The sequence below is a fragment of the Cygnus atratus genome, chromosome 8 (assembly GCF_013377495.2).
Source record: "Cygnus atratus isolate AKBS03 ecotype Queensland, Australia chromosome 8, CAtr_DNAZoo_HiC_assembly, whole genome shotgun sequence".
NCBI classification, from domain to species: domain Eukaryota; kingdom Metazoa; phylum Chordata; class Aves; order Anseriformes; family Anatidae; genus Cygnus; species Cygnus atratus.
The window spans coordinates 11,004,667-11,032,109 of NC_066369.1; the positions used below are offsets into that span (position 1 = coordinate 11,004,667).

At 59.6% G+C, this 27,443-nt stretch overlaps 1 protein-coding gene across 1 annotated transcript; it reads right to left on the minus strand.

The window, feature by feature from the left end:
• Positions 1-16,483: 16,483 nt before the first annotated feature.
• On the minus strand, positions 16,484-17,929 carry IER5 (immediate early response 5). The gene has a single exon (XM_035537604.1). The coding sequence runs from the start codon at positions 17,824-17,826 to the stop codon at positions 17,086-17,088; it is 741 nt and encodes a 246-aa protein (XP_035393497.1). The 5' UTR covers positions 17,827-17,929; the 3' UTR covers positions 16,484-17,085.
• Between the last annotated feature and the right edge of the window lie 9,514 nt (positions 17,930-27,443).

Below are 27,443 nucleotides of genomic sequence, written 5' to 3' on the forward strand. Positions count from 1 at the left end.
CCTCGCCACGCAGGGCACGAGGTGCCACCACGGCCACAGGTGTCACCCTGGGGGTGCAGCACCCCGGCGGGGCAGGGTGACACCGCAGGCTGGGGGTGCTGGAGATCTGGGGACGGGTTACGTTTGTCCTGCTTTGCCAGGGCGTTGCACGGCTCTGCAGCAACCTGTGGGGCCACGCACCCAGCACCCCCCCGCAAGGGGTGCACGCTTGTGCCACCCAGCCCGGGTGCTGTCTCTTTAAAGCTTTCATCTCTAAGTGTGAATGGAGCTAAGGGGAGAAAAGCCCAGCGATGAGTGCTTCATTTAAAGCACGTCTCCTCCAGTGCTTGGGTTCATTCACACGCTCGCTGAGCACGCTCCTGCCCTGGCACGCTTCCTCCACCGGCACCTTGGGGAGGATGTGCATGGACACCCATCCCTGTGGGATGCACAGAAATCCCTCGACCCACTGCCAGGAGCACCAATATCCCAAATCCAGCCCAAGCAAGGCCACATTGGCATGTCCAGGAGGAAAAAACACCGCTTGGGCTTCTGCCCCCAACAACTTGTGCACATCACCAACCCCACCAGTTCCTCCCCTTTTGTTGCACAGGGATGGATGCGGCTGCGCCCTGTAGCACCGCATCCCTCTGGCCCCACAGTGACACTGTTCGGGCACAGCCCGACACCCGCCACCACCCCCCCAAAATCCTGCCCCACACAGGCTCCCTGCAGCTCGGGCACCCTGAGCACACGGCCAGCTCTCCCTGCCAGAGGCCTGGGGTCTGCGTTTTAACACACGGATGTGCTGCTACTCGGGGCCTGGCGATGCCTCGGATTCGGATGTCTCCATGGTTACCTGCTCACGGTGGAGCTGGGGGTAATCGAGCTCGCGGGGTTCACCGTTGGGTGCGCATCGCCCTCTCCCCGCGCAGCCCGGCCCTGCTTTGCCCCCCCGGGTGCCACCGAGCAGCGGGTGCCACCACCAGCTGGGCAGGAGCAGCGAGGCTCGCCCCGAGGACTCGGTACGTGTGTGGTGCCGCCAGCCCCGCGGATGATTAGGCATAAAACCAGACCGGCATCCCGAAAGCAAACGCAATCCCGAGCCGCGCAGAGACGAAGCCGAGCGTCTCCTCCCACCGCCCCGCACGGCTCCGGCGAGACGGGAGCGAAGCACCGAGAGGGGCGGGCAGGATGCGTGCCGACAGCCAGCGGAGCTGCTGGTGGCCCTGGGGAGCCAGGAGCAGCAGCACCCACCCACACGTGGCTGGCCCCACGCCTGCTTCCTCGCAGGAGCATCCCTCGGCCGCAGGCGTGCGTAAAGGCGAGCGGGGTGCCCGGGGCCACCAGCCCAAGGTGCTGGCTGGAAGCACCCTGCCAAAAACAACAACAATAATAATAATAATGCAGAACTGCAAAGCACGGCAGCCCAGCTAAACAAAAATGAGAGGTTTTATTATTAGTATCTGACATTTCTTGACCCTAAGCTTGTGGGAGCAGCCACCGAGACACCCAAGCCCGTTGCCCAAACCCAGCACCACTTCGTTCTGCAGGCACTGCCCAGGCTTCGCCCATCCTCGCTGCTCACTTGCTGACCCCAGGTCCCGCAGAGCAGCACTCTGGGGTAACCTCAAGGACCTCCAGCTTTTGAATCCTGCCTTCTTTCTGCACAAGCACAAAAGCCTAGCCAGCTTTTCCTCTCCTCCTCCCTGCGTGCGCAGCCACAGACTCTTCAGATGTGGACTAATTGGAGAGAGTTCGGAGGGCAGCAAAGAGCACACAGAGGGCAGCAAAACAACCTGTTGAAAAAAAAAAAAGCCCCAAAGAGCTGGATTTGTCTAGTCTGGAAATCAGAAGGCAGAAGAGACGTGATGCAGTCTTCAATTATGCAAAAGGTTGCTACAAAGGGTGCAGGAATAAATTGTGCTCCATCCCCACTGGGAACAGGACAAGAAGTAATGGGCTGTAAATTGTAAATTAGACACTTGGAGGGGAAGAAAAAAAAGAGATACTTAGCAGCAAGATTGCTTAAGCTTTGGGATAGATGGTTGGGGAGCCGCTGGGCTTTGAAAGCAGGCAGACAAGCCCTGATGAGCAATGGTCTGGCTAAAGCAGCTCCCATTTTGGTACAGGGAAGGGACGAGAGCAAAGCATGCTCCTGCCCTCGTGGCAGCGCTGAGAGCTGCCGAGCCTGCCCAGAAAGCCATAGGATGCTGAGGAAAACGAGTGCTGCTCTCCTGGAGAAAGCGGCTGCAGTCGCATGGGAAAGCAGCAGGTAAGGATTGATGCGCCTTGGGGCACCAGCCAAACGCTTCCCCCTGCTATGCTGGTGCCCTCATTAAGGTCTGTTCCCAAAGGTCTGCAAACGCCAAAATACACGCTCATGTTCTCCAAAACCAGGCAATCCTCACCCAGAAAGCTTTCCAACAACAGAAACTTCTGAGACTTTTCAGGAGGAAAACCACAGCCTGGGCAGCACTGTTCACCTCCAGGGCGAGCAATGCTGTGGAGCTGGAGGCAGCTCAGGGCCCACCCTGTCCCTTTAGGATCACACTGCCGCTCAGCCGAGCCATAAGCAAGCTGCACCCCAAAGGAGATGATCATTTAACACTAAATTTGTCTTCTATAAATATATATATGTATAAACCTATGCATAAATATATATAAAATTCACCCATCGGATATTGCAGACGATGATATCAAACACCTCCGGGATGCTCTGGCCAGTTTTTGTTGGTGAGGTTGGTGACGGGACGAGCCCCACCTGGTGCCACCTGGGGCCAGCACCCCGTGCCCAGGACCAGCACCAGCGCTGCTCTGCATGGCTGAGCTCCCCCCTGCGTGCGTTTTCCTGGTGCTCGTCCTGCTTTGGTGCCCAAGGTATAATTACCCCTCGCATGTTTTAAGTGCATCTGCCACCTGGAAACCACGCAGAGCCCCGTACCCTCGCCTTGCCCCCCTCCACCTGCACACAGCCCTGGAGTTGGGCGCACAGACGTTTACCCACTGGTGTTTTCTCCCCCCTGCTTGCGTCTGAGCTGTTTGACTCAAATCTGAGCCGTTTCTCAGGGTCTGTCTCACAGCCCAGTCAACACGGAGGGAGCCGGTGCCAAAAACCCAGTTCCTTCGGATCTGATTGTTTGTTTTTCCTCCCTTTCCAGTTTGGGATTTTTGAAAGGGAGCCATGCGAAACCAACTGCTCGCTGTTCGCTGTGAAGCCTGGGGCTGCGTTTGTCATTTGCCCGAGGATCGGACGGATGGAAAGGGAGTTAGCTCCTCGCAACAGCCCTGTGCCTGCACACGCTGCCCCTGGGGCCGCCGGCTCCCCCAAAACCACCCCAAACACCACTCCAGCATCTCCACCTCCTGCCCCCTTCGTCACATACTGCTAACACTGCTGGTGTCTCCTTACCCAAAATATTAACTTGAGGCAGTCTGAGATGCCTCTATAAAACCACTCTGTGATGCTCCTCCACTCACAGGAGCACCGCATGGATCCAACAACTTCTTACCCTCTTTAAGGTCTATCGATGTTGTTCCTACTCACGTCAAACAATGCCTAAACCTGCTGTGAATTAAACCTGGCTTTATCTCAACAACCAAGTCAACATTTCATGTTTCTGTCTCTGTGCTAGGCTTGCAGAGGATGAACACAGTCTTTTGGGGCCTTTTTTGGGGTCTTTTGAGTAGCAGCAAGCCCATCGCAAGAGCAGCTCTTTGCAGAAGCAGAGCAGGGGGGAGGACACAGCGTGCTGCACAGCCTGCCCTGGTTTCCCCCATTTCTCCTAACCCTGGGCAGAGGCAGCAGCTGGGCTCAGTCTGACCCTGACCCCAACCTCCAGACAGGGATCCTCACGAAGCCCCAGAGCCACACGACACCCCGAGTACCTCCAGCCAACACCCCAAACCTCCGCAAGCTGAGATTCCTTCACCTGTTTGCTGGGAGCCATTCACACGCAGCATCCCTCCCTCCCACCCCAATGCCCAGAAACAGGCTGAATTTCACCCATCCTCTGCCCAAGGGATTGCCCTGGAGCTCCCCACGGGGCAGCAGCAGCCACAAACCCACCGTGCCCAGGTCCTTAAGCAGCCCCAGCTTTACCCAGAACACCAGGAAAGCTCGAGTCACCCCCCAGCAGAGCCAAGGCTGGGTGAGCGACGCACCCATGGGTGCTGGTCCTGCAGGGAGCACCATGGCACCCCACCAGGCATCAGAGCTGGCAGCCCCCGAGGCCGCTGAGGCTTTGAGGCACGGCTCCAAGAGGCAACAAACAGCAATATTAGCAAAATAACGCTGAAGCAGATCCAAACAGGAGCCTCCTGCCAGCAGGCGGGGAGGGCGTCTCGCCGCAGGGGAGTGCCCAGAGACGCATATGAGCAGCGGGGAAATGCGGCGCTGAGCAGCTTTTTTGGCATCCCTCTCCTCCTGAGGCAGCTCGCCTCAATTCCAGGCACTGAGCAGTCTCTCCCCTACACCAAAATGTTCTTTTTTTTTTCTCCCCCATTACAGTACTGGAGGGATGGGCAGAGCCCTGGCGGCAGCTTCCCATGCGTGGGTCTAGCCCCCATGCGCTCGGGTTAACCCTCAGAGCAAGGGGGCTTTGAGCAACTTCGTATCCAGACCATGCAGTCAAATCCAGAGCAAAAACATCGCCCTGCAGCTGTCACAGCACATGGAAACAGGGTGGTTTTCCTAACAGAGTGACCAGTGCCTTCGCTGACAGGTCCCAGATGTGCCCCCTGGTTGCTGGGACCTGCTATGGGCACAGCCCATGGCCTCCCAGGCTCCCCTGGACAGAGGTGAGGGCCTGGGAGGTGGAAATCCTGATGAGGTACAGATATGGAGCCTTGTGCACAGCTGGCTTGTGCTGGGAGGCCTCTGCGGTCCCAGCCTAGGTGAGAAATTGGAGTTTTAAGAGAGCAGGGGAAATGCAGGAATGGCTGGGGCCTGCAGCTGTGGCCAGCTGACAGGCAGCAGGAGCTGCCGCACTCATTTCCAAACCTAAAAACGCAGACACCTGGGCTGAGCCATAAACCAAGGGGAAAATAAACTGCTTCTCTCCCTTCCCTCCCCTCCTTCTGCACCCAGCAGGGCCGCCAGACCTGCTAGGCTCAACCCTTCCCACCAGGACAGGGCCTCGTGGAGCTCCTGCGCATCCCCCGGGGCTCCCACTGCAGGGAGGTGCCCGGGGCTGCCTCCAGCACCTCTCACAAACCCCAACACCCATGGGCAACGAGGGGTGTGCTGGCAGCCTGAAAACGAGCCGAACACAGCCATCGGACACAGAGCTGACAGCTCGGCGTTGGGGAAGGCAGGGAGAAGCTTCAGCTTTGAGCCCTGGGGTGCCAGCCTGCTCTGCCGCCCGGTCCCCCCCCGGTTTCTCCCCCTGCAGCGCACGTTCGGGCAGCTTCAGGAAGGCAGCAAGGAGCTGGGGAAGCTGTTGCTGGGAAACTGTTCACAAAGCCTGGCTCAACGAGGCACCAAAAAGCAGGGGGGCTGGCAGCACCTGAGCATCCATCCATCCATCTGTCCATCCATCCCCAGGTCACCGCTCCGTCACAGCCCGTGTGCTGCCAAAGGGTCACCCTGGTGAGACTGGCCCCGGGGTTTCAGCCCCATTCCCGTGGTTTCTGCCCCCAAACTGCAGCACAGCCCATCTCCACGTCCCTCCGAACTGGAGGGAGAATTAAAGGCATGAATCACTTCCTCCCCAGCTTCTCCGTTATCCCCACAGCAAAAGCCCAAGGAGCACATCTATTTCCTTTCCCTCTGCCCTGCAATGAGCACCGAGGGGGGCACTTGAGCTCCTCCTCCCCAGCCACCAGCAGCCAAGCTGTGCCGATGCCCTTGGGCACTCAACAAAACCCTTCAGAACAGCTTCGGAGCCAAAACCACTTGTGATTTTGTAATCTGGACGTGCACGGGGCTCCACCACACGGATGGGGAACCCCCTTGGGTGGCTTTAGCAGGGGCAGAGCCCCCAGCACGGCACCAACCCAGACCCTACCCTGCTGCTCTCTGCCTCCCAGCCCCACATCCCCAGCCTGTTCTCAGGTCCCAAAGGATGCTCGCAGCCTCATCACCAGCCAAAATCCCTCTGGAAGCCCCAGCCAGCTCGCAAAGGCAGCAGCACCAAGCACATCGGTGCCTGGGGTGCACACAGCCCTGGGCATCCCAGATCACCCCAGTGAAGCTGGGAGCCTGGGGATTTCAGCTCCAGGAGCACTCTGAAAAGCAGCTCCATCTCCATACTGAATAATCACCTTTTATTTGCAGCCTGAGACAGCCAAGTGCTGAAATGCTGCAATTTCCTAACGGGAAATCTGTTTTGTCAGCTCACGGAAGACTAAATTGATGCAACCCAAATCTCCGCCCGCCTTCCCTAAGCACGTGGCCTCCCACCCAGCTCCTCATCGGGAGGCAGCCCACAGGCTTCGTGGGGCTCAGGTGCCAGCCAAAACTATTTCTGTCTTGCTCCAGAGACAACCACGTCCAAAAAAAAAAAACCAACAGCTTCTCAGTGGCAGAGGAGGTCCTCATCACGGCACCAGAGGATGTGGCTCACTCCACATCATAGCTGGCATCGCCCCCAGCTTTACAAAATGTCCAACTAACCTCAAAAAAGTCTCATTGCAGCAACCAAATTCAATTTAATCTTCAAAAGTAGGATTTTGGAAGTCCTTAGGAGAACCCATGGCAGAAGGCTTTCTGCACTGGAGGTGTTCCTCCGAGCTGCAGGTAGTTTACAGCAAGAATCCCAGAAACGGGGCAGGATTTATGTTTGTTTGACTTTTTTAGAGTGCTTTGGCCCATAACTCCCTCGGCAGGAGGTGAAGGATAAATCAGCAGCCTCGTGAGCCATAAAGGGGGCTGATTCATCAGAAACCAATGAGGAGATGCAGCACAGAAGAGGAACGAGCGACGGACATTCGGCACACCCCAAATCCCTCCCTGGGGACCACGGGAGCACCTGGGGCACGGGGTGGGGACAGCAGGAACAGTGGTGGCAGGCGGCACCTCCTGCTGAGAGAGGCATGAAAGCCTCGGGCACCTGATTTTGGCACGGCCAGGAGAGGTTGGGAAGAGGAGGCACATGAACAGAGCACGAGACCCGGAGCTCAGCACGGGTCTGCCATCTCCACTGCAGCAGCAAACAAACAACAGCCCTGAACGCGTGCCCAAGCACAATGAGTTTAGAACAATAGATCTGCTCTTGTGCCTATTTTTTCAGGTGCAGTATGTAATTAACCTGCGGGACTCATCCCCACAAGGCTAATTGAGAGCAAGGACTCGTTGGAGCTGCAAACAGAGCAGCGTTCGTGCGCGGTGAAGCACCCGAGCTGGCCGGGCAGGGGGGGATGCATCCCCCCATGGACATCCACCTGAGTCTGCCCAGAGCTCAGCACCTCCACCAAGGGCACGGGCTACGTGCTGCTTCACCAAAACAGGGGAAAACAAAGGAGATTCAGCACCTCTTGAGAGCTCCAACAGCTGCACCTGGTGCCGTGAGTCACCCTGAGCAGAGCTGCGAGCAGATGGCACGAGGGGACAGATCTTGGAGAGGATCACGGTGCCCCTTGCAGCACGCTCACTGCTCTGGGGCAAGGGAAGGCCAAGCCTTGCCCTATTTCCACCAGCTCTGGCAGTGGAGCAGAGCCTTTTGTTGTACCAGCAGTCATTTTGAGGCCATCTCCATCCCCCCTGTGGTGCAAGCCGGCCTTGTTATATCTGCAAGCCAGAGGTCTGCATCCTGAAACAGCCACTGCCAGGGATGGGCAGCTCTCCCCAGCATCAGAAGGATGCTCCAGCAGGATCCCCAAATACCTGCGTGTGCCAAAAAGCAATATCAGGAAAACAAAGTACCTAGAATTGCCCTTTTGGAGCAATTTAGTCCCTGCTCCAGCAGCCTGCTGCTCACTTATGGCTAGGGAGCACAGAGGGAGGGAGGAAAACTGTGAAATGCAGCCTTTCGTTTTTTGGAGGTGGCGTTTTTCCTGGGGGAAAGCTGGTGCTGCTGGCTCATCCACCTGGCCACACAGCGTGGTGCTGGCCATCCCAGAGGGCAAGTAGTGGGAGCTGCAGGCGCAGCCCAGACCTGCCCCGCTGAGGAGCTCCACGAGCAGCCGGCAGCATCTCACACCTCACCCCTCCTGAGCACTGCCAGCGTGCAAATGCTCCTTTTGGGGTGGAATTTGCCATGCAAGGCAACGTGTGCCATCCCAAACAACTCCTCTAAGGCTCCTAATCACAAGCCATGGCAGCAGCAAAGGAGGACTTGCTTCTCACTCGCAGAGCCAGCAGAACAGCCTCCAGCATCCCCAGCCTGCTGAGGGCCGATGCCACCACCTCTGAGGACCCCAGAGCACAAAAGCAAGCCTCTGTCGGAGCCAGACCACGTGCCCGCAGTGCCAGCAGGAGGTGTGGTAGCCCCACAGACACCCATGGGCAGCGCAGAGCTCCCCTCCCACCACCCCAGCTCCTACCACGGCCAGCAGCACGTGCATAAAAAGCAGGTAAGAACAGGGCGAGCACGTAGGGATGCTTCCCCAAAATGCTCCCCCAGGCTCACTGGCACTGAGTAGCCCTCCAGGGTCTTTCCTTTCTGGAATTTTTCCACCATGTTCTGAGCTCAGATTAATTATTATTATTTTTTAAGCACCCCTCAGCAAGGAGCCCCACTGCCTGCCACCACCCCACAGTCTGTGCGCGTCTGGATCCTGCTGCAGCCCCACAGACCTCACTTTGGGGTCTGCAAGCATGCGATCCACCTGCATCCTCCCCATGCCACCAACGTCCTCCAAAAGGACCATGGGGCTCAGCAGCTCTCCCCAGACAGCCCAGTAACTCTCCCTGCGCTGGGTGCCGCCGGCTGCTCCTCGAGACACCGCGTCCCTCAGAGCCGCGGCTCCCCCGGGGTCTGCAGGGCAGGACAGGAGCAGCGAGGAGCCGGCAGCAACAGCCAGCTCTACAGCTCCAGTAAGAGGATGAGAGTGTCATTAATTCCTATCAAACCACTCTACGCCCATGAGGTTTTTGTTTTATTACTCTGGAGATGGCAGAGGGTAATTTATTGATCAAAGCAGGAGGTGCTGCTGGAGAAGCGAAATGAACGCCGTGGCTCCGCACTCACGGAGCCAGCTGGCGAGGGGTGGGGAGGTGCTGGGGGAGGAGGGCAGGGAGACCCACAGAAAGCAGGATCCTACACCAAAAAGGGCTGGGAGCGGTGCCTGGAGCAGCCGTGGGGCAGGTTTATGCCTGGCAAGAAGCTGGGGAGCTGCTGGTGGTGGGATGTCCCCATGCAGGAGAGCAGCATGAGGCTGGAGAAACAACGTGAGCAGAGAGCCTCGAGGAAAAGCTGAGTTGTGAGGAGGTAAACAGGAGGCAAAAAAGCCCCGTGTAATGGGCAAGGTCCCTTAGACATGGCTGGGGCCATGGATCCCCATGCGCCAGCTTGGCCACCAATGAAGCACCACCCAGAGCCACCCAACCTGCCCCAGAGGGCAGGGGACATCAGTTCACCCTCTCTATCCCAAAAAACAGCAGAACCAGGTTCTTGGGGCACTCATGCAGGATGCAGGCTTGCCATTTGACTGCATCAGCCCCAAAACTGCCCAGTCTTCACCCAGAACTATTTTACCCAGCCCCCAGACCCCGCAGGCACCCCACTGCAGGGCCCTGCGTGCCGTGGGAGGAGGCAGGCTGGAGAAAACCAAAGGGCTGGTGCCAAGTGAGCAGAACCACTAAATATTTACACAGCCTGCCATCAGCCCCCAGGCGAGGAGGTGGCAACCGTGCAATTTCAGCACAACCAGCACAACAATTTTTTGCATAGCTAGAAGTGCAGGGAAATTACTTAACCACAGACCCGAGGCGGGGAATTAAACCGATTCGGGACAAAAGGGGAACGGAGCGCCTGGGAAGCAGCCTGAGTGCTGGGGTTTGCTCTTCGGGAGGCATCGATGTCCCCACAGCACACAGGGGCCCCTCACTGCTGCCCTAACAGAGGCAGCATCGGGGGGGACCCCAGGAGAGCAAGGCGGGGCAGGCGGCTGCTCAGGCAGGGCGTAATTTCTCCGCCTGGAACCGAGCCAGGGCTCGGGGGCTCACAATGGAGCGGTGGCTGCAAGGTGGCCATTAAGTGGGGCCTGGAAAGAAAGCGCAAATAATCCCTTAAGAGATGCCGGCTCGCTGTGCCAGACGCTTAAATGCTACAATAGCCGCATGGAGGACGCCGCTCTGCAACCAGCGCCACGGCCACACCGGTGACAGGATCACCGTAACCGGCACGGCACACGGGACAGGGCCCTGCTGAAACCACGGGCAGCCCCACAGGTGCATCCGATGAGCACAAAACCCAGCCTAAGGAGAAAATGGGGAGAGCAAAGCACAGCGAGGCAGGCACAACAGGCATGCCTGCGATGGGGCGAGGAGCAGGACCTCAGCCCCACGAGGGAGCAGCACGGACACACCGACACGGGACAGGAGGACAGAACTTGCTCCCTGTTTTATCCCAAGGGGATTTGAGCTGCTTGCAGCTGAGCGGAGCTCGGGATTATGGCAGCACAGGGGCAAACACCTCAACTCCCTCCACTTCCCCAACATGGAGGCCCCCAGAGCCCAGCCCACACAGCCACATGCCCCCAGCACGGGGCTCTGCCCCAGGAGCAGGGCACCCAGTGCCTTGGGAGGCTGAAGCTTGCCTGATCGCCTCATCCCAGCCGCAAGCAGAGCTCTAGGTGCTGCTGCAGGCCGGCCAGCCCGGGGCAGAGCAGGGCAGCCGCCCCTTGCGTAGCCCAGCTAAAACAGGGAGGGAGGAGCCCTGGGCTGAGCTTAAATACCCCCTGGCCCCATGGGAGGCTGGGGGGGGCTCCAGGTGGGGGAATTGATCTCCTTGTACCTCCGGAGGGAAGGCAGGGACGTATTCTGCTGCCTGGCCCAGTGAGGATAGCGTTTTGCTGGCATTTACACAGTGCCTTTGCTTGTCTTCAGCCCAGAGCCTCTTCTTTGGCAGCTGCTTTCCGCATCCGTGCTCCCAGCAGCACAAAAAGAGCCCCAGCTCCCCAGAAATCACCAGGATGGGTACCAGGGGTCCCAGGAGCTCACCCCGGGGACCGTCATGCTGTGGGATGGAGGCAGAGCAGCCCCCCGAGCCCTCGTGCTACGTGGGTGGGAGGCTGGAGGCCAAACTGAGGAACAAAAGGGCTCTGCTGGGAGGTGTTGGGGTGCTCCAGGGACCCCCACAGCACCCTGCGGGGCCCCGGGGTGCTGGCTGGCAGCACAGCAGGCAGCCGCTCGCTGGCAAGCTACTGCAGGCCTCCACGAGAGGGCTTTGCTGCACAAGGAAAGGAAGGAGGAGGAGGGCTGCTGCAACCTGCCTCCAGCCCGGCCGGCTCCTCTTCTCCCACATCCCCGAGGAGCAGCGGGCAGCAGAAGGACGTCGTCAGCCCGGGCTGCGCCCAGAGGCTCTGGGGACGTCGGCACATCGGTGGTGGCACCGTGAGCAGCCGCCTCTTCTCTTCCTGCAGCCTCCTTCGGGCAGCTCCGCAGCGGACGCAGGGACCAAGCGGAGCCGGCAGGGTGCTGAGCAGCACCCCGAGGTGCTGGGTTCCCTCCAAGCTCACCGACTGAATGAATTCACCCCGATCCCCAAGCAGCAGAGGCAACTTCCTCGGGGTACGGCTCCTCCCGGCCTCCCCGCTGTGCCAAGGACCCCCAGGGACACTTATATCCCCCCCCAGAGCAAACGGGGTGGGCACCAGGGGGGTCAGGTCACCGCTGCAGGCACGTGGAGCCCGGTAAATCCAGCGGGGTCCCCGCGTGGGAGGGCGGCAGCAGGCTTAAAGGGCAGAGCAGGACGATTCACCACCCGCACTCGGTGGCTCGAGGCCGACGGGGATTTCTGTCCTCTGCTGCTCAAAGAGCCACTTCCTCCTGCTGGCTGCTAGCGAAACCCCAGCCGGGCTCAGGATGGGGCCCTGGCTTAGCAAGGGAGGGGGCATCCTCCTGGCTGCAGGGGGATCCCTCCCCGGCTCCGCTCCCTCCTTCCTGCCCTCCTGGCGTTTCCGAGCCAGCTGTGTCCTTCCTGCCCTTCCCCGCGCTCCCCATCCGCTCCTCCACTTCCCTCCCCGTTCTCCTTCCCCCCCCGCCCCGGCCCGTTCGTGCCCTCCCGCCCGGGCCTTGCCAAAGCAAACAGGAGGAGAGCGGCCGAGGGCAGAGTCCAGCGGCGGGCAGCACGTGGCGCCGGCGATGCCGAGCCCGCGGACGCTGCGCCCTCTGCGGCTTTCCCCTTGCTGGGCCAGGCTGAGGTCCCCAAGGAGGAGGCAGATTTGGGGCTTGAGCCTCCCGCAGTATTTTTACGGCGAGGTCTTTCCACCCCCCGGTACTGCTCGGTGCCAGGAAGAGCAGCAGTGGAATATTTTCCCTGGGGATTGTTTGTGCTCCTTCCTGCGTCTGCACGCATGGCGCTGGATGTGCCTCGACCTGTCCTGGGGCTCAGATTAAGCCCCTGAGCTACCGGAGATGACAGCTGAGGTCGGAGGCGAGGAGGAGGAGGAGGAAGAGGGGGGTGAAAGGATGTGGGGCGACGTGCCACGGGGTGACGTGCCAGAGCATCCCGCATCGGGCACGTGGAGGAGCCCCGTACCTGCCTTGCCATGCGCCTCGCCGCCGCTCCGAGCCCTTCCCTCCCCCTCTCCACCGCCAATAAATCACTCTGCTGGAGGAAACCAGAGGCACAAAACCTCAGCCGGAGCCTTTTTTTCCCCTGCCCTCCCAGGCAGCTCTGCGTTTCATTACCGCTCCCCCCGGGGCGGCGCGGCCAGGCAGCCCTCGCCCAGCCGGGGGGGGCCCCGCAGGGTGTGCGCATCGGGAGCAGAAATTACAACCAGAAGGGACTTGTTCATCTTTATCCCCATATCCCAGCGCTCGCCCGGCCCTGACCCTGCCTCCGGGACCAGCGTTGGCCTGGATTTTCTCTTCTTCTTCCCCCAGCACCCCCCTGCCCTCCCTCCGGTGCCCCCCATGCAGCTGGGAGAGGCCCCAGCAGGCGCGCAGCCCCGAGGCGCTGGCCTCCCTCCCGGCTTCCCTCCCTCCCCGCAGCTCTCTCTCCGGATTCCTGAGCGCTGACACAGCCCCGGCAGGATGCTGCAGCACTGAGTCCACACCGCCTGCCCCGGGCAGGGGAAGGACGGGTGGCCGAGCCGGGTCGCACCGGGTCGGGAGGGCACGGGGAGGGAGCACCCGGAGCCTCCGCCGAGCCTCGGCCCCTCTCGGCCTCGCTGGAGGGGAGCGCTGGCTGGCAGCCGGCCCCGGAGGCGTGGGTTCGTCCCTGTAAAGGCCGAGGTGATTCACGCCGTTGGCACGAGCGTGTACAAATCCTCCTCTCCCTCCAGCAGGCATCCCGGTGAGAGCTGCGGCACCGCACCGGGAGCTGCAGCCCGCGACCACCGGCGGCCAAATGCAGCAGGAGGCGAGCTGACGCGGCATGCCTTGTCCTCCCTGGGCAGCCCTCCGCTCCTGTCTGCCCCAGGGGCCGAGCTCCAAACAGCCTCCTCCTCCGGCTCCAGCCTCAGCCCCACGTGGAGGAGCCGCTTCCAGCCATCTCCGCGGCCCGCTGCTATTCCAGGAAGGCGAGCGCCCTGCCATCCTCCCGTTAGGTCACATCCGCCCAGACCCCGTGGGGCACTTTCCATAGGTGTCGCCCTCTCTTCCAAGTGATGGAAGTTTTTATTTTTATCTGGCTCATTCACGTGCTCCTGCTTCTTCCGTCAGCATTTGCAGGGGTGGCGGGTTTGGGCAGCGAGCCTCTCCCCCGGCCGCTTCCCCCGTCCCTTCTCATCTCTCCCATCCCGTCACCTCTGCGGCCATCTCAGCGCGGGAAGACACGGCCAGGGATGGGAGCAGCGTGATGGAACAGATGAATTCGGGAAACCAGCCCCTGTTTGTGTCAATGGGATTGTAGGAACAAGGCAAGACGCTGGGAAAAAAAAAAAAAAAAAAGGGCAGAAAAACCGATACCAAAACTAATTCAGCATAGTAATTACGAGTCTGTTTCGATTTGAGACTCATTTTCCAGCGGAGGCGCAGACCCCTCTGCGACAAACCGAAACGTACCGGCGGCTGTCCCGTCTCGGCTGTGTTTCCCAGACCCCTTCAGCAGCAGCCCGTGGCTCCCTGGGGACACGCAGCACACCCCGGGGCGGGCGGTCCCTGGCGAGTCCCGCAGCCTTTTGGGAGCAGCGCGCGGTTTGTTTGACCAGCGCCGCTCGCAGCAGCCCCCGCGAAGCAGAGGCGCTGCTCGGCGGAGGCTCGGGAGGCGAGCTGCAGTTCGCTAAGCGAAGCCCTGCTGCAGCTTAGGCAGAAAATCTCCAGCCGGGAACAATTGGGGCATACCACAGAGCCGCTCCCGCCCTTGCCCAGGGCCAGCGGGGCCGCTGCAGCCCTGGGAACGGCCGCCTGCTCCCGGGGCACCCGGTCCCTGAGCTTGGGCTGGGGGGCAGCTTTGTTCCCGGGCGCTGGATTTAAGCCACGATTCTGGGGTTCTGCTGCTTCCAGCGGGGCACGGCTTCCTTAGCCCCGCACGCGTGTTATAAAACACACCAGGGGAACACGCGAGGAGCAGCCCCAGCTGGCCTGGGTCCTTCGGGGACACCGCTCACCAGCTGAAAAACAAGAATCTGCTCACGGTCTGAGCTCTGCGCAGCGCTCCCGCCAGCCAAAGGGAGCCGCGCTAGCATCGCGGGGCTGCCCTCGCCGCGTGTCGGAGGCAGGCGGCCACGAGGCTCTTGCACAACGCCTCTGGGAGATGGGACAGATACGAGCGCCGGCAGGCGATGTGTGCCAAAGGGAAGTCGGGCCCCGGCCGCGTGGGGACCCACGAAGCAGCTGGACCAGGCGCCCAGGAAGCCTTCGGGTACGCGAAGCTGCTCCTGATCGCCTCGCTGAGCCGAGAGCACGAGCGCCCCGAGCCCATGGCAGCGCTCAGGGAGATGCTGCTGGCAAAGGAGTGGGAACAAGGCGCTCCCCCAGGCCTCGGGAAGGAGCTGTGCTCGTACAGGAGCACGAGGGCATCGCCATCCCCTCACCCAAAGAGCAATCCGTGCCCTCCAGCAGGGCTGGAGGGAGAGGCCATCCCTGCCGCCAGACCACGCACCTCCCACCTTTCTCCTCCTGCCAACCTCTCATGACAAAAGTCCCAAATTGACTTCCCCACCAGACACCAGCTACAAATTTCAAGAAAAAATCAAACGAAGATGGTACGACTTGGGCTTTTCCACATGGGAACCACTACCTTGTACCCAGACTAGGAGAACTCCCCCCACGACACCCCGACCCAGACGGCTTCTCCCTCATTCTTCATTTCCTAGCACTTCAGGAGGACCAAGCCCAGCACTTGCAGCTGCCACAGAAACCAAGTGTAGAAACCGCAGCCTGCCCCGTGAGGGTACGGCGCTGCTCCCAGCTGGGAGCCTCTGCTCCCATTTCATCCACATAAGAGAAAGTGAAGAGCTGAAAGGCTGCGCTCGTCATCGCTCACCTCCCAGCCTGCTCCCCAGCTCTCCCACCCGAGACGGGCCCCGATGTCTGGGGAGATATCCCAGGCTGCATTTCACAGCACGACTCGGAGGGCACACACGAGCCTTCCTTTACTTCGGGAGATGTAATCTGCAGTGGAAGAGTTCATTAATTAGGAGCAGAGAGGCCTCTAGTGAATCTCACAGCAAGAAGCAGGAAAAAAAATCCCCCACAATTCACTCTAATTACAGCGCCCTGGGGCACTCCACAGTCACTGTGAAGCACAGGCCAAACTTTTTCTCCCCACCCTTAAGAGCAGGAACTTCAACCCAGTTACAGCTTTACCGATAGCGAGAAAAATAAATAAAAAATAAAGCCCTGGTACTCATCGTCTTAACTCTTCTGCAAGTAGCAACAAACAGGAGGTATGGACGAATATTTTTGGCAGAGCAGCAAGTGGCCAGGAGCACAGCCTATGTCCGGGAAGTATCAGCTCACACGCCCCCGGCCCCGGACCTTTGAGCGAGGAGGCGGACGCCAGCCCTTGACCCGGCCGCGCTGGGACTGCGCCCAGACACGTTTCGGGGACCCAGCAACCACCTCCCACCCAAACCAAGCGAACATCAGGTACTTTCTAAGCAAGACCTCGAGCGCTACCGCAGCTCCATGCCCCCGGCACAACTCCGCCAGCAGCCCGTGGATTAACGAGCCTGCACCACGCAGCAGGAGCGCTCCATGCTCCCACCGAGCCCCCTCTCCCTGCTCAGGAGCAGCCAGAACACCTGGAAGGGCCCCCGGCAGCCCCGACAGAAGTTCCCTTTCTTCCCCGCTCCCAGAGGAGCTGGACTCCAACCCACCCCAAGCCTCTGGCGAGGCAGGGTGGATCCAGCCACAGACATGCAGCAACCACACCCTGCTGCTGCCTGCCCGGCACCCCGCGGCCCTCCCCCCCCGGAGCCAGGCGGGGGCAGAAACAGGGACTAAGGCTCATACAGTCGAAAATATTTAATACGTGTTGTACACGTAGAAATTACATTTTATACAAAACGAGATACATCACTGAAGAATACTGTACAAAACCCCTACGGGAGCCCCAAGCCTTTATACAACAAAGACCAGGAGTTACCGAGCCTAACAAACAGGCTCAAGGACTTTCCATCAGAGCATCTGTAAACTTTTTGTTTCTCTCAATAAACACTTTTAAAAAGCACCATGTAATAGTTCTGACCTAAGCCTTTCCAAAATAGAGACTTTATTCAATAAACTTAATACTTTCCAAGCTTAAAATATTAAACCGACGGGAGCGCCCCCAGCGTCGGCGCCGGCCAGGGACGCTCACCCCGGGGCGCCAGGGAGGGCGGAGGCCCGGCCGGGAAGGGGAATTCCGGGAGGGCAGGGCCGTGGGCGCTCCCAGGGCGGCTGCCGACAGCCGGCTCCCGGCGAAGGGGAAGTGCTGCGGCCCCGCGGGCCTTCCCGTGCGGCCGGGAGGAAAGGGGGGGGGGGGGTCACCCCCGGGCCCGTCTGTCCGTCCGCCGGCGGAGGGCCGTCAGTCCCTTTTCCCCGCGGAGGGGTGAGTCTGTGCGGCCGGCGCGTCAGAAGGCCACGATGGCCGTGCTCCAGGGGTTGAGGGTCCGCAGCACCGGCTCGTCGCAGCAGATCTGCCCCGGCTCGCTCGCCGCCTCGGCGGGGGTGGCCGCTGCCGCCTCGCCGCCGTCAAGGGGCGGCCGCCGGCGGCCCTTGGGCTCCTTGCTGAGCAGTCCCGAGAAGCTGGAGCCGAAGATGCTGATGAGGCTGGCCACGTTGCCCGTCTCCATGTCCTCCTGCTCGCCCTGCGGCGGTGGGGGCGGCGGGGGCGGCTCCTCCGCCTCCCTCCGGGGCTTCTTCACCGGCGAGCCCGCCTGGCCCCTCTCCGCGGCGCTCCTCTTCCGCGGGCAGTGCGGAGGCGGCGGGGCCGCGGCGGTGCTGGCGGCGGCACAGTCCGGCCGGGCGGCCTCGCGGTTGACCTCGCCGCCCGCCGAGGCGCAGCAGCAGCAGCAGCCGCAGCAACAGCGCCGCGGCCGGGGGCCCTGGCAGGCCGCGCCGGGCAGCCTCGGGCCGGCCTCGTCCTGCGGGGGCGGCGGCGACGGCGGCGGCTCCTCGGGGGGCCCGCAGGCGGCGGGGGGCGGCTCGGGCGGGCAGCCCGGCTCGCTGAGGTAAACCTGGCGGGCGCTGCGCAGCACCAGCGACACCAGGAGGTTCTTGTGCAGCTTCAGGCCGCCGCGCTGGCCCCGCGCGCTGTAGATCTTGCCCAGCGAGATGCTGACGATGCGGTGCGCCTCCAGCTTGAACTCCATGGGGGAAAACGGGGGGTGTGGGCCGGGGCCGCCTCGCTCCGGGCCCGCCGCTCCGCTTCGCTCCGCGCCGCACGCCCGCGCTCCGCCCGCTCTCGCCGCCGACTGAGGCGAGCCCCACGCGCTCCGCCGCCTTTTATACCGCCCCCGCCGCGGCCAATCAGGGCGCCCCGCCGGCCGCTCCGACCAATCGCCGGCCGGCCCCCGCGCGCCCGCGCCGGCCAATGGCGAGGCGGGGGAGCGGGTTCGAAAGCTCGCCCCGCGGAGAGGGCCCTTAAAGCGGCAACGCCAGGGGGCGGCAGGGGGTGGGCCCACAGCGGCCATAAACCTGGGAAGAGGAAGAGGTGGAGGAGGAGGAGGAGGAGGAGGAAGAAGAAGAAAAAAAAAAAAAGAAAAAGAAGCAGCAGCAGCAGCAGCTGAGTCCAGGGGCAAGTGGGGACAGTGACGTGTTTTCTCACAACCTGCCCTTTGCAAAGCATTCCTCCCCCCGCCAGCCCTTGCTGCCACCCAAGGTGCACCCAAGCCTGCAGTGGTTCTGCAGGGGCACAGAGATCCACAAGTGGGAATTTGGGCCAGAAAAAACGAAACGTTTCTGGGGAGAAAAGAAAAAAAAAAAAAAGGAGAAAACAAGCCTTGTTTTGTGCAGAACCAAAGTTTCGCTACCGGCCTCGAATGTCTTGTGGTGCTAGAGAAGGAACTGGTGCTGGCTGGGGAGGGGGAAGCGCACCTTTGGGTGCTTCAAGGAAAACGTGCCCAAATTTTGGCCAGGAACCCAGCAGGAGCTTCCAGGGACAGCTGAGAGCCCCTCACAGCTCCTCTGCCCACGGCCAGCTGCTCCATTTCCCCCATGGATGAACTTCGGGGCCGGAGCGGGGGCCTCCCTCCCCAGTGAGCCACCACCACCCGTGATGGAGGCGGCACAGAGAGGCAAGAAGTGAAAGGACGGGCCCAAAATTAAGGAAGTTAAATGTGCTGCCCTGGAGTATCGGTTTCTATCTGCGGAGTTCCCGTCCGACACATGACAGCTTGCTGCCATCTCTTTCTTTCCCGGGACTCACCCCCAGACACCCCAAAGCAAGGCAGCTGGGAGCGGGACCCGCGGCGCTGGCTTCGGCCGCTGATGGGGGCAACGCAGAGGACGAGGGGAGCTGCTGCAGGGTGAAAAGGGATGCTATCATTTCGCTAGGGGGAAAAAAAAAAGAAGAAAAAAAAGAAGCAGGACTTTTGCACTGCAGGAATTTCTCCGCCGCCCCGGCACGCTCCATGCCAGCTCCATGGTGAACACAGCTCGTAGCCTGGTCATGGCATCCCGGCGGGCAGGGTTCGAGCCTCCCCGACCGACTCCTGCCTTCATGCTTCATTGGAGGGGGCTGCTTCCACGTCCCAGCTTCCAGGAGGGACAACGGGGTGGCTGGTGAGAGCGGTAACAAAAACCAGGTGAAGACTCGGCCGCAAAAACATCAAGACGCGGCTGGCACAGCGGGAGCCTTCCTGCCCCAAAACCCCAAACGCGTGTTCTCCTCCTGTCGGAAAGCCCCAAACACTGCTCTGGACAGAGCACAGCAGCCGCCTTTCCCCTCCCTGCGAGGCTGCAGAGCAAAGCAGGGCAGCGGAGCAGGGCTTTCCCTCCCACACCCGGCGTGGGAGGCCGGAGGAACGCGGGCCGCGGCGGTGGGAACCGAGCGCCGCCGTCTCTGTCTCTGTCCTCGGCTTTCCGGACCCGCCGAACCTGCTCCCGCGCCTCCGAGGGCCAGCAACACCCTGGCCTGAGCCCTCGGGTCAGTCTAACCAGCTGGGGCAGGTCTGAGCTCAGGTATTTGGGATGGCAGTCACCGCTCCTCGCCCACGGCCGGCGTGGCTGCCTGCCGCCGGTGCCCGTCTGTGCCACGCGGCGCGGGCTCGTGTCCCTGGAAAGCGGTGCCAATTATTTGTGTGGCACCAAACGGGATGCTCTGGGACCCCTGGGCCTGCTTGCAGGACCCTTTGTCCTCAGCAGAGGTGGTCCTAGCAAGAATAAAGGCACGCGTTACACATCTCGGCAAGGGTACTTCTGATGCCACCTGCCTGACTCAAACGCTGATGAAGAGCAGCGGCTCACAGCCACTCCACGGCCAGAAATAAAGCTGAACACGGGCAGGCAAGACCCGGCACGGGGAGCTCTGCTGAGTAAGAGCTGACCAACCTGTTCTGCTGCTCGCTGCCTCATCCCAATGACATGAGACGACATTTCTCACCCGCGGCCACAGCCTCCGAGGCTGCAAAGGCTCCGAGGGCGCAAAAAGCCCTGCCCGACCCCGGCTGCGTTTCATGTCCTTTGCAAAAAGAAGCGGGGCCAGGGGGCGGCTGCTTTCTTGGGGGGAAAAAACGTGGGAGAGGAGCTTCCAGCCAGCCCTTTTAAAGCAGGCAGTATTTTGGTGCTGGCATTTCCCCTGCTTCTCCCTCCCAGGCTGATGTCACGCGTTAGTAAATTGGAGGCAGCGTCACATGGCAGCCTCTGAGGTCAGCTCCCGCTCCCGGGGCTGGCTTTGTTGTCCGGCTGTCTGTCCGTTCAGTCCGTCCGTCTGGCTGTCAGCCCCCCGGCTCCTGCGCGTGCACCCGTCAGGACACCCACGGGGGGTCTCCCTGAGGCGCTGGGTTCCCATGAGAGGAGGCATCACGTCTGTCCAACCGTCCATCTGTCCATCCACCCGTCCGTCTGTCCGTCCATCCATCTGTCTGTCCATCCGTCCATCCATCCGTCTGTCCACCCGTCCGTCCACCCGCCCGCAGAAGGACCATCGTGTCTCCCCCCCCCTCCCCACGTCCCCCCCAGGTCACCGGGGGATAGGAAAAGGAGGCGGAGGAAAGGGTGTGACGAGAGGCGCTCTAATCTCCGCGTGTGATCTGAGGAGGCTGGAAGGGGTTTGACAAACAATTAACAATCTCCTCCGGCTCAGCTGCTGTTTCCTGAAATAGCCGGGGCCGGGGGAGGCGGCGAGGGCTGGCAGACAAAGGTGGCCCCCGGCCGCGAGCTGCGGCGGGCGGGCAGCGCCGGCAGAGGAAGCCCGGGAGGCCGAGCAGCGGGGAGCCCACGGCCCCACCTGGAAAGGAAAACAATGTGAGATAAAAGAAGCTCGGGACAGGAAACAGCTTGTGGTACAAATAATAATTGCAGCGGGCTGCGCACGCCGCCGATTTATTTTTTTATAGGTGTTTAAATCTGCCTTCGACATCAGCGCCGGGGACTCGACCGCTGCTGCCTCGCGGCTGGGAGGCCTCATGAAAGCACCGGCAGCGTGGGCCGCCCGTGGCTGGGTGGTTTTCGCCGTCTGAGAAGGCAGAAACCCCTCGGAAACGGGGAGGGAGAAGGTCCCAAAGGCCTGGTTGGCAGCAGGAGGCCGGCCTCGGGTCGCCCCAGCCATCTGGCGCGCAGCGTGGCCTCGCCGACCTGCCGCGGTGGCGGTGGGGCTGCGGATGTGGTTACCAAGATCCTGTTTCCACAGCGGCGCCGGCCCTCCGGCAGCCAGCCCCGCGGCTTGTCACCAAATGTGCGCCGGGCCCCGGGGAGCCAGCTGCAGCCAAGAGATGGAAAACCCTCACGGCAGGACCGCCAGGGAAAGCTGGGTCTCCTCCCCGAGGCACGGGATGAGGCTGCTCATCGCTTCTCTGGGCTGTCCCAGCACTATTTCATCGCATCGTCCCCCTTCTCTTTGGTTCAGGATGGGATTCACGAGCTAGGCTCTTGCTGGGATGAAGACAGGAACAGGACGCCCAGATGTCTCTCACCAGCAGTGGGGCTGGGACAAAAGCCTTCACGCAGAGAGCTTCCTCAAGTGAAAACAGAGTTTCAGGGCGACTAAACTCCTCAGCAGACCCAGGCTCATCCCCCAGGGACTGCTGACAAAAGTCTACAAGGACACGGAGGAACATTTCCAAACAGGGATTCGTGCACAGCCCCAGCCCGAGTTCACTTCTAGATATCTGAAAATGAGCCATTTGTGCCAGACCACTGCAGGGTTCAGGAGGAGGAAGAGGCTTGTTTGGGGTTGATTTCCACCCCCAAAAAATCAATGATTCATGCAGATGCAGCCTCAGCCTCCCGCAGTCGGATGTCAGCAGCTAATCCCCCAGGGTTCCCAACTGTTCCGGTTTATCCGTGTTTGAAGATAAGGTCAGGAGAGCTCGGAAACATCCCAAAACACAGCAAAGAGCACTAACCGCTAAACACCGCCGGGTGAAAACCAAACACAACACACAAGCGAAACAACGAAATCAATACAAACGTGAGGCTGAAGGAGAGGAAGCAGCTCCCTCAGCTTCTGAGAGTGCTGATGTACCTGCTCTGGAAACCACAGCAGAGCGTGTTCATGCAGCGCAGCAGCATGCTAGAAAGCAAAGGGTTTTTCCAGGGTTAAAAACCCCCTTCCCATCAGCAGAGATAAGAGTGCAGATACCCCAGACAGGCAGGACTCCCTCCTACACATCTTTTTCTCACAGTGACCTGGGATTTCCCCCTTTCCCCTCTGCACAAACGATTTAACATTTTCCCTTTCCTCTCCTCTCCTGAAGACCCATGACCCAGACCCCTTGACCATCAGAAATCCTGCTGCTACTCCTACGGCAACCTCTCCAAACACAAAGGGGGAAAAATAAAAATAAAAGAGCCCCACACCCAACTATCAGCTTCTTCAGGCAGCCATTTCCCTTGGAAAAACGTGGCCCCACATCTTTCAGTGTTTTATGAAATTGGCTTTGGTTTCCTGGGGAAAGAACGCATTTATTTGTCCGGGGTTTCCTATCAGACAACCCTTCTATTGTAGTCCACCTTCCTGTACTTTTTTTCCTCTCTGATATGGCTGTAGTGGGCCCTGTGCCATTTCCAAAGAAGTGCAGAGGACCGTGGCCCGTGGCTCACTCTAACCCAGTGAAGCAGATGGAGGCTGCCTGGTCTCCAGGGAATAATCAGGGCCACGCTGGGATGCAGGTTACAGACAGCTCTTCGGCTGCCCCTGCTTCCAGCTCACCGAAAGCATCGCTGGAGCAATTCGCTCCGCCACCTCGCCTCGAGGGATGCGCTCACTCCTTGCCAAGCACAAGGCAGCCTCAGTAGTTTTCACCTGCGACCCGACGCAGGGTTAAAAATCACACGTTAATTGTGCAAACTCCACACAGAGCCAACCAAAGTCACAGCTGAGCACACTGCGGGGCAGACTGCCTGCCCAAAGGAGTCGCAGCCTAATTATTTTTTTCCTCTCCCTGCGCCTCAATGTCACCTTCCTTTTAGCTGGCAGGCAAGTGCCGGCTGCAGCCCTGTGCACATCCCAGAGCGCAGATGTGTCCTCGCTTCCTCTCCTACGCCTGCTCCAGCTCCAGGCTAACAAAAGGTGGGTCTGGTGTCCACCGGACTTGCTGGCAGAATACACCATGCTTATTTAGAGTCCAAAGACACAGGGGAACTTCCACGTCCTCAGAGCTGCAACCGCTGAGAAGAGCAGATCCTCTCCGTGTCCAACCCTTCTTCCTGCAATGAAGGGAAACTGCAAAACACAATGTCTGTGCCTGTGCTGGCTCCCCCTGCTCCTTTTGATCTATGCCCCTCTCCTCCTGCAGGGACCTTCCTTGGGCCTCTGTGCCCTTTACCTGTGTTGCGGGGCTGACTCTGGCAGGGCCTGAGGTCAGGGAGAGCAGCCTCAGGACAAAAATCATCCTCCATGCACATGGCGATAACCAGGAATGGTTCAGGGTGAGGCTGTCAGAGGAAAGTTCCCTGTAATTTCCTCCTGGGATGGGTTCACTGGGCATGCACACGGGTGCCCCAGACCCCCCATTTCACATCACCCACCACAGCAGCAGAGCTCCCACTGTCAGCTGGAGTCAGCCCGGCCTCCTGTCACCAATCTACAAGGTAACGAGGGCTTGAGATAAGCCCTCAGCGCCACTGGCATCCTGTGGTAGGGAGTTCCAGAGGTTTGCCCTGCAAAAAAGTAATGCCACCTTTGCTCGATTGCATTTCTCATTTTCCTCTTCATTAGATAACCGTTTATTCAGGCACTGTGAAGAGGAAAACTAATTTTCTGCCAAACAACACTTCTTCTGAACAGTCATCCTGAATCCTCCATGAATTACCACCTTGCATTTGCTCATTTACTCCATACTTAATGGCACTGTGGACATTTTTGTCCAGTTGCCCAATCAGTCTCTGCACAGACAGACCTTTCACTGTTACGAACCCGTGCGAGGGTGAGGCTACGGCACAAAACCAGCTTTTGCTGAACAGAGGGCACACAAGGGACAGCAACAGGAGGAAGGCTGTGACCACAAGGAGTGCTGCGGGCAGGCTACACTCCTTCCCAGAGAGCAGAAAATCCAGCTGCAAGCCCAAGGAAACCCACTCCATCGGCTCTGCCTCACTTCACCCCTTGCAGACCCACTTCTTGGTGCCCCTGCGATATCCAGTGCTGCACTGGGGTCACGTCTTGTGCCCTAAGAAGGCAGAAACCCCTCTGATTTACTGACATCTCCCCGCTGCCTTCTTAACCCGTGTGCAGCCCAGTGCCTTCCAGCTGCTGCCTCTTTCTTGCTGGCCCTGCATGTACGCCTGGGAGCCTCCAGCACCCAAGGCTTCTTCTCGGCAAGGAGCCGTCACCTCTTGGGACATTTTTTCTTTTAATACCTCAGTCGCCGATGACACACGACCGCACCTTTCGGGCCTTGTGTTGTCTGCCTCCTTTTCACTTCACAGTTCAGTCACCACAGGTTTCTAAAAACAACGCAACACCTAATACTTAGCCACAGACTAGTGTTTCACGTCAAGTTACCACAGGCTTAATCCTCTTCTCACAACCACCATTGAAAATCTTCAACAACTTTGACTAAAAATGCAAACAAGCAGAAAAAGAAAAGACAAAACAGAAGCATCTGAAACCCGTTTGTGCTTTATTGCTTCTTCCTCTAGCTGTAAAACCTTGTCTGTGGGGAAAAAAAAAAAAAAACACCAAACACCTATACTTTTGCAAATTCAGATTCAAACCAATGCAGCTTTTTCCCCAGAAGAAAAAACATCTCTTCCATGTCAAACGCATATTCTTAACGCCAGGCTACCAGCTAGCACAGGATCACACACACACGCACACCCCTGTGCATGTACAGACATGCCACAAGAATTTTCCCGATAAAACTTTCAGTGAACCCAGTTCTTCTCTGCAGACAGTTTGGATTTTGACGAGTTGGCACTTCTCACCGCAGAAGCGTTTAATCAGATCTTTCCTGACCAGTTCTGCAGCTGTGTGCCACTTGCCGTGCGCTCCTCTCCAGCGAGGAATCAGCTGAGCACGATGAAAGCTACCGAAAAGCTCCCCAATGCTTCCAAGACAGAAGTTGGAGCTTCTCACAAGCAACAGCAAAAATGTGCCCATTCTGAAAACAGACAGCAGTGCAGTTTGAGTGGCTTTCATGTGAAAGACCTAAATAATTTGCTAAATCATGTAAATTAATTTCCAGCATCAAAGAAAAGGCTGCCTTTTTTCTTTCTGTAAAGTTTGCAGCTTCCCTACGTTTCAGTAGTGCCTCCTAATTTTCAGCCTTTGGCAGCTTTGCAAAACTTTATATTTTTTCACAGACCTGTAAGAACCGTTATCTACGAAGTGAGTGTGTAAAGGATTCCTAAAATCTATGAAAGGATTTCTGAACCTCTTTGATAGTAATTCTCAGAGGTTTTCCCCTGTTTCATTCACAGCCTGGAGAAGATTTCACAGGATGCTTCATGAGAGTGAGTTGAAGTGCACAGCCGGTGTGCACCGAAGGGAAAGCACTGTGAATTGCCCCCGCTAGCCTTTCACAAGTGTTTGAGCAAATCTAACCCTGATAACCCTCGGTGCCCTGCTCAGCACACACCACGCCTTGAAGCACACGAGCAGACCACCTACGTAACCACCACAATCAAATCCGAGCACGAAAACTGACTCCCTGGGAGGCTCCGACACGCTTCAGCTGCCTCCGAGGGGTTTCGCTGCTGAGGGCACGTGTTCAGGCACGGGAGGGATGTCTCTTTGCCACGGCGTCCTGTGCCTCCAGAAGTGGTTAGCAAACAATGCCATGGGAAACGTGGCCTCTGCTGGGACATCTTCCACAGGAGGAACCCAAAATTGCTGAGCAGCTCCAGGCTGACCCACACTCCCCTCTCCTTGCTGTTTTTCCTCCTCTGCCCAGGCAAGAAGGCCCAAACGACTGGAGCAGGAGGTGAGGGCTGCAGCAGGGCATGGGGAATTGTGGCAACAGGGTTTTTTTAGTGGCAGCATGATGACTACAGCAAGGGAAGGCAGAAACGAGTCCTGAAAAAGAGAAGCTTTGGTAGCTGGGCAGGGGGAAGGCAGGAGCTCTGAGGAGCATGAAGCACAGGTGGAAATCACAGGCTGATCATGGGGCTCTGCAGAGCACAAGGTCTTTGTGGGACAGGGACAGACCTAACTGGCTCAGCATCTCCTGGGGAAGCCCCTGCTCAGCGCAGGACTCATTTGTCACGGCACGTTTGCTGGCGTGGGAAACAAGCCATCCAAAGCTCAGCAAGGACCAACGCAGGCCCTAAAGCCACCCCGCATTGCACCACACCTGACAAGCTGCCTTTTCCCAGGCGTGGGGCTGGCCAGAGCAGGAGGCAGCTTTCTTCCCTCGCTCCACAAACTACAGAAACCAGTTTTACATGTGTCGCGGCCTCCCCACCCCACACTCAATGAGTAAGCGTGCTGTGGTTGCAAAAGCGACCTCCCCGGTTCCCATGCTGAGAAGGCATCTCTGTAAATGGGTTCGGAGCCTGCCCCGTAAGCAAAGCAGCTCTGCCTTTGCTAGGGGGGCTGGACCACGGCCACGTTAGGAAGGCGCAGGTAGGGGCATGCCCTTTGGTCAATGGGGCCAAGATTTGTGGGACTGCTGCTGCCTCCTCAAGAGCCACCATCAGGGCCAAGATTTGGGGGATTGCTGCTGCCTCAAGAGCCACCATGGGGGCCAAAATTTGGGGGACTGCTGCTGCCTCCTCAAGAACCATCATCGGGGCTAAGATCTGGGGGATTCCTGCCTCCTCAAGAGCCACCACAGGGGCCAAGATTTGGGGGAATGATGCTGCCTCAAGAACCACCATTGCAGCCAAGATCTGAGGGACTGCTGCCTCCTCAAGAGCCCCACTGGGGCCAAGATTTGGGGGATTGCTGCTGCCTGTCCCCTGGGACTGACGTTCCTCCTCTGACAGATTTTCCAAGCCCAGGGCTGCCGGCACCCACAGCCTGGAGCCCCACGGTGGAGAGGCTGTCCAGAGAGCAGGGCTGAGGGAACAGGGACCCTCCCCCAGAGAAGGGTTGGGGATGGAGGAAAGCCAGGGGCTGCCCCCCGTGCTCCCCCAGCCCCATGGCACGGCAGCTCTGAGGGGAACACTTCCACCTCCCCACCAGCCTGGGGCTGCCGGGCTGCCACGACCCAGCCCCACCGGCGTCTTCCCTTCCCAAAATCACATCAGAACTGAGGCAGAGGGGACCCCGAGGCAGCACAGCCTCCATCCCCGCGCACCCCCCGACCCTGAGGGACACCGGGACCCAGGCCGGGCCGCCCCGGGGCCGGGCTCCGCCATGACGGGGCGGAGCGGGGCCGGGGCG

Bases quoted from the DNA above. Each gene is read 5' to 3' on its own strand.
- IER5 (XM_035537604.1), bottom strand. From the start codon at position 17,826: ATGGAGTTCAAGCTGGAGGCGCACCGCATCGTCAGCATCTCGCTGGGC.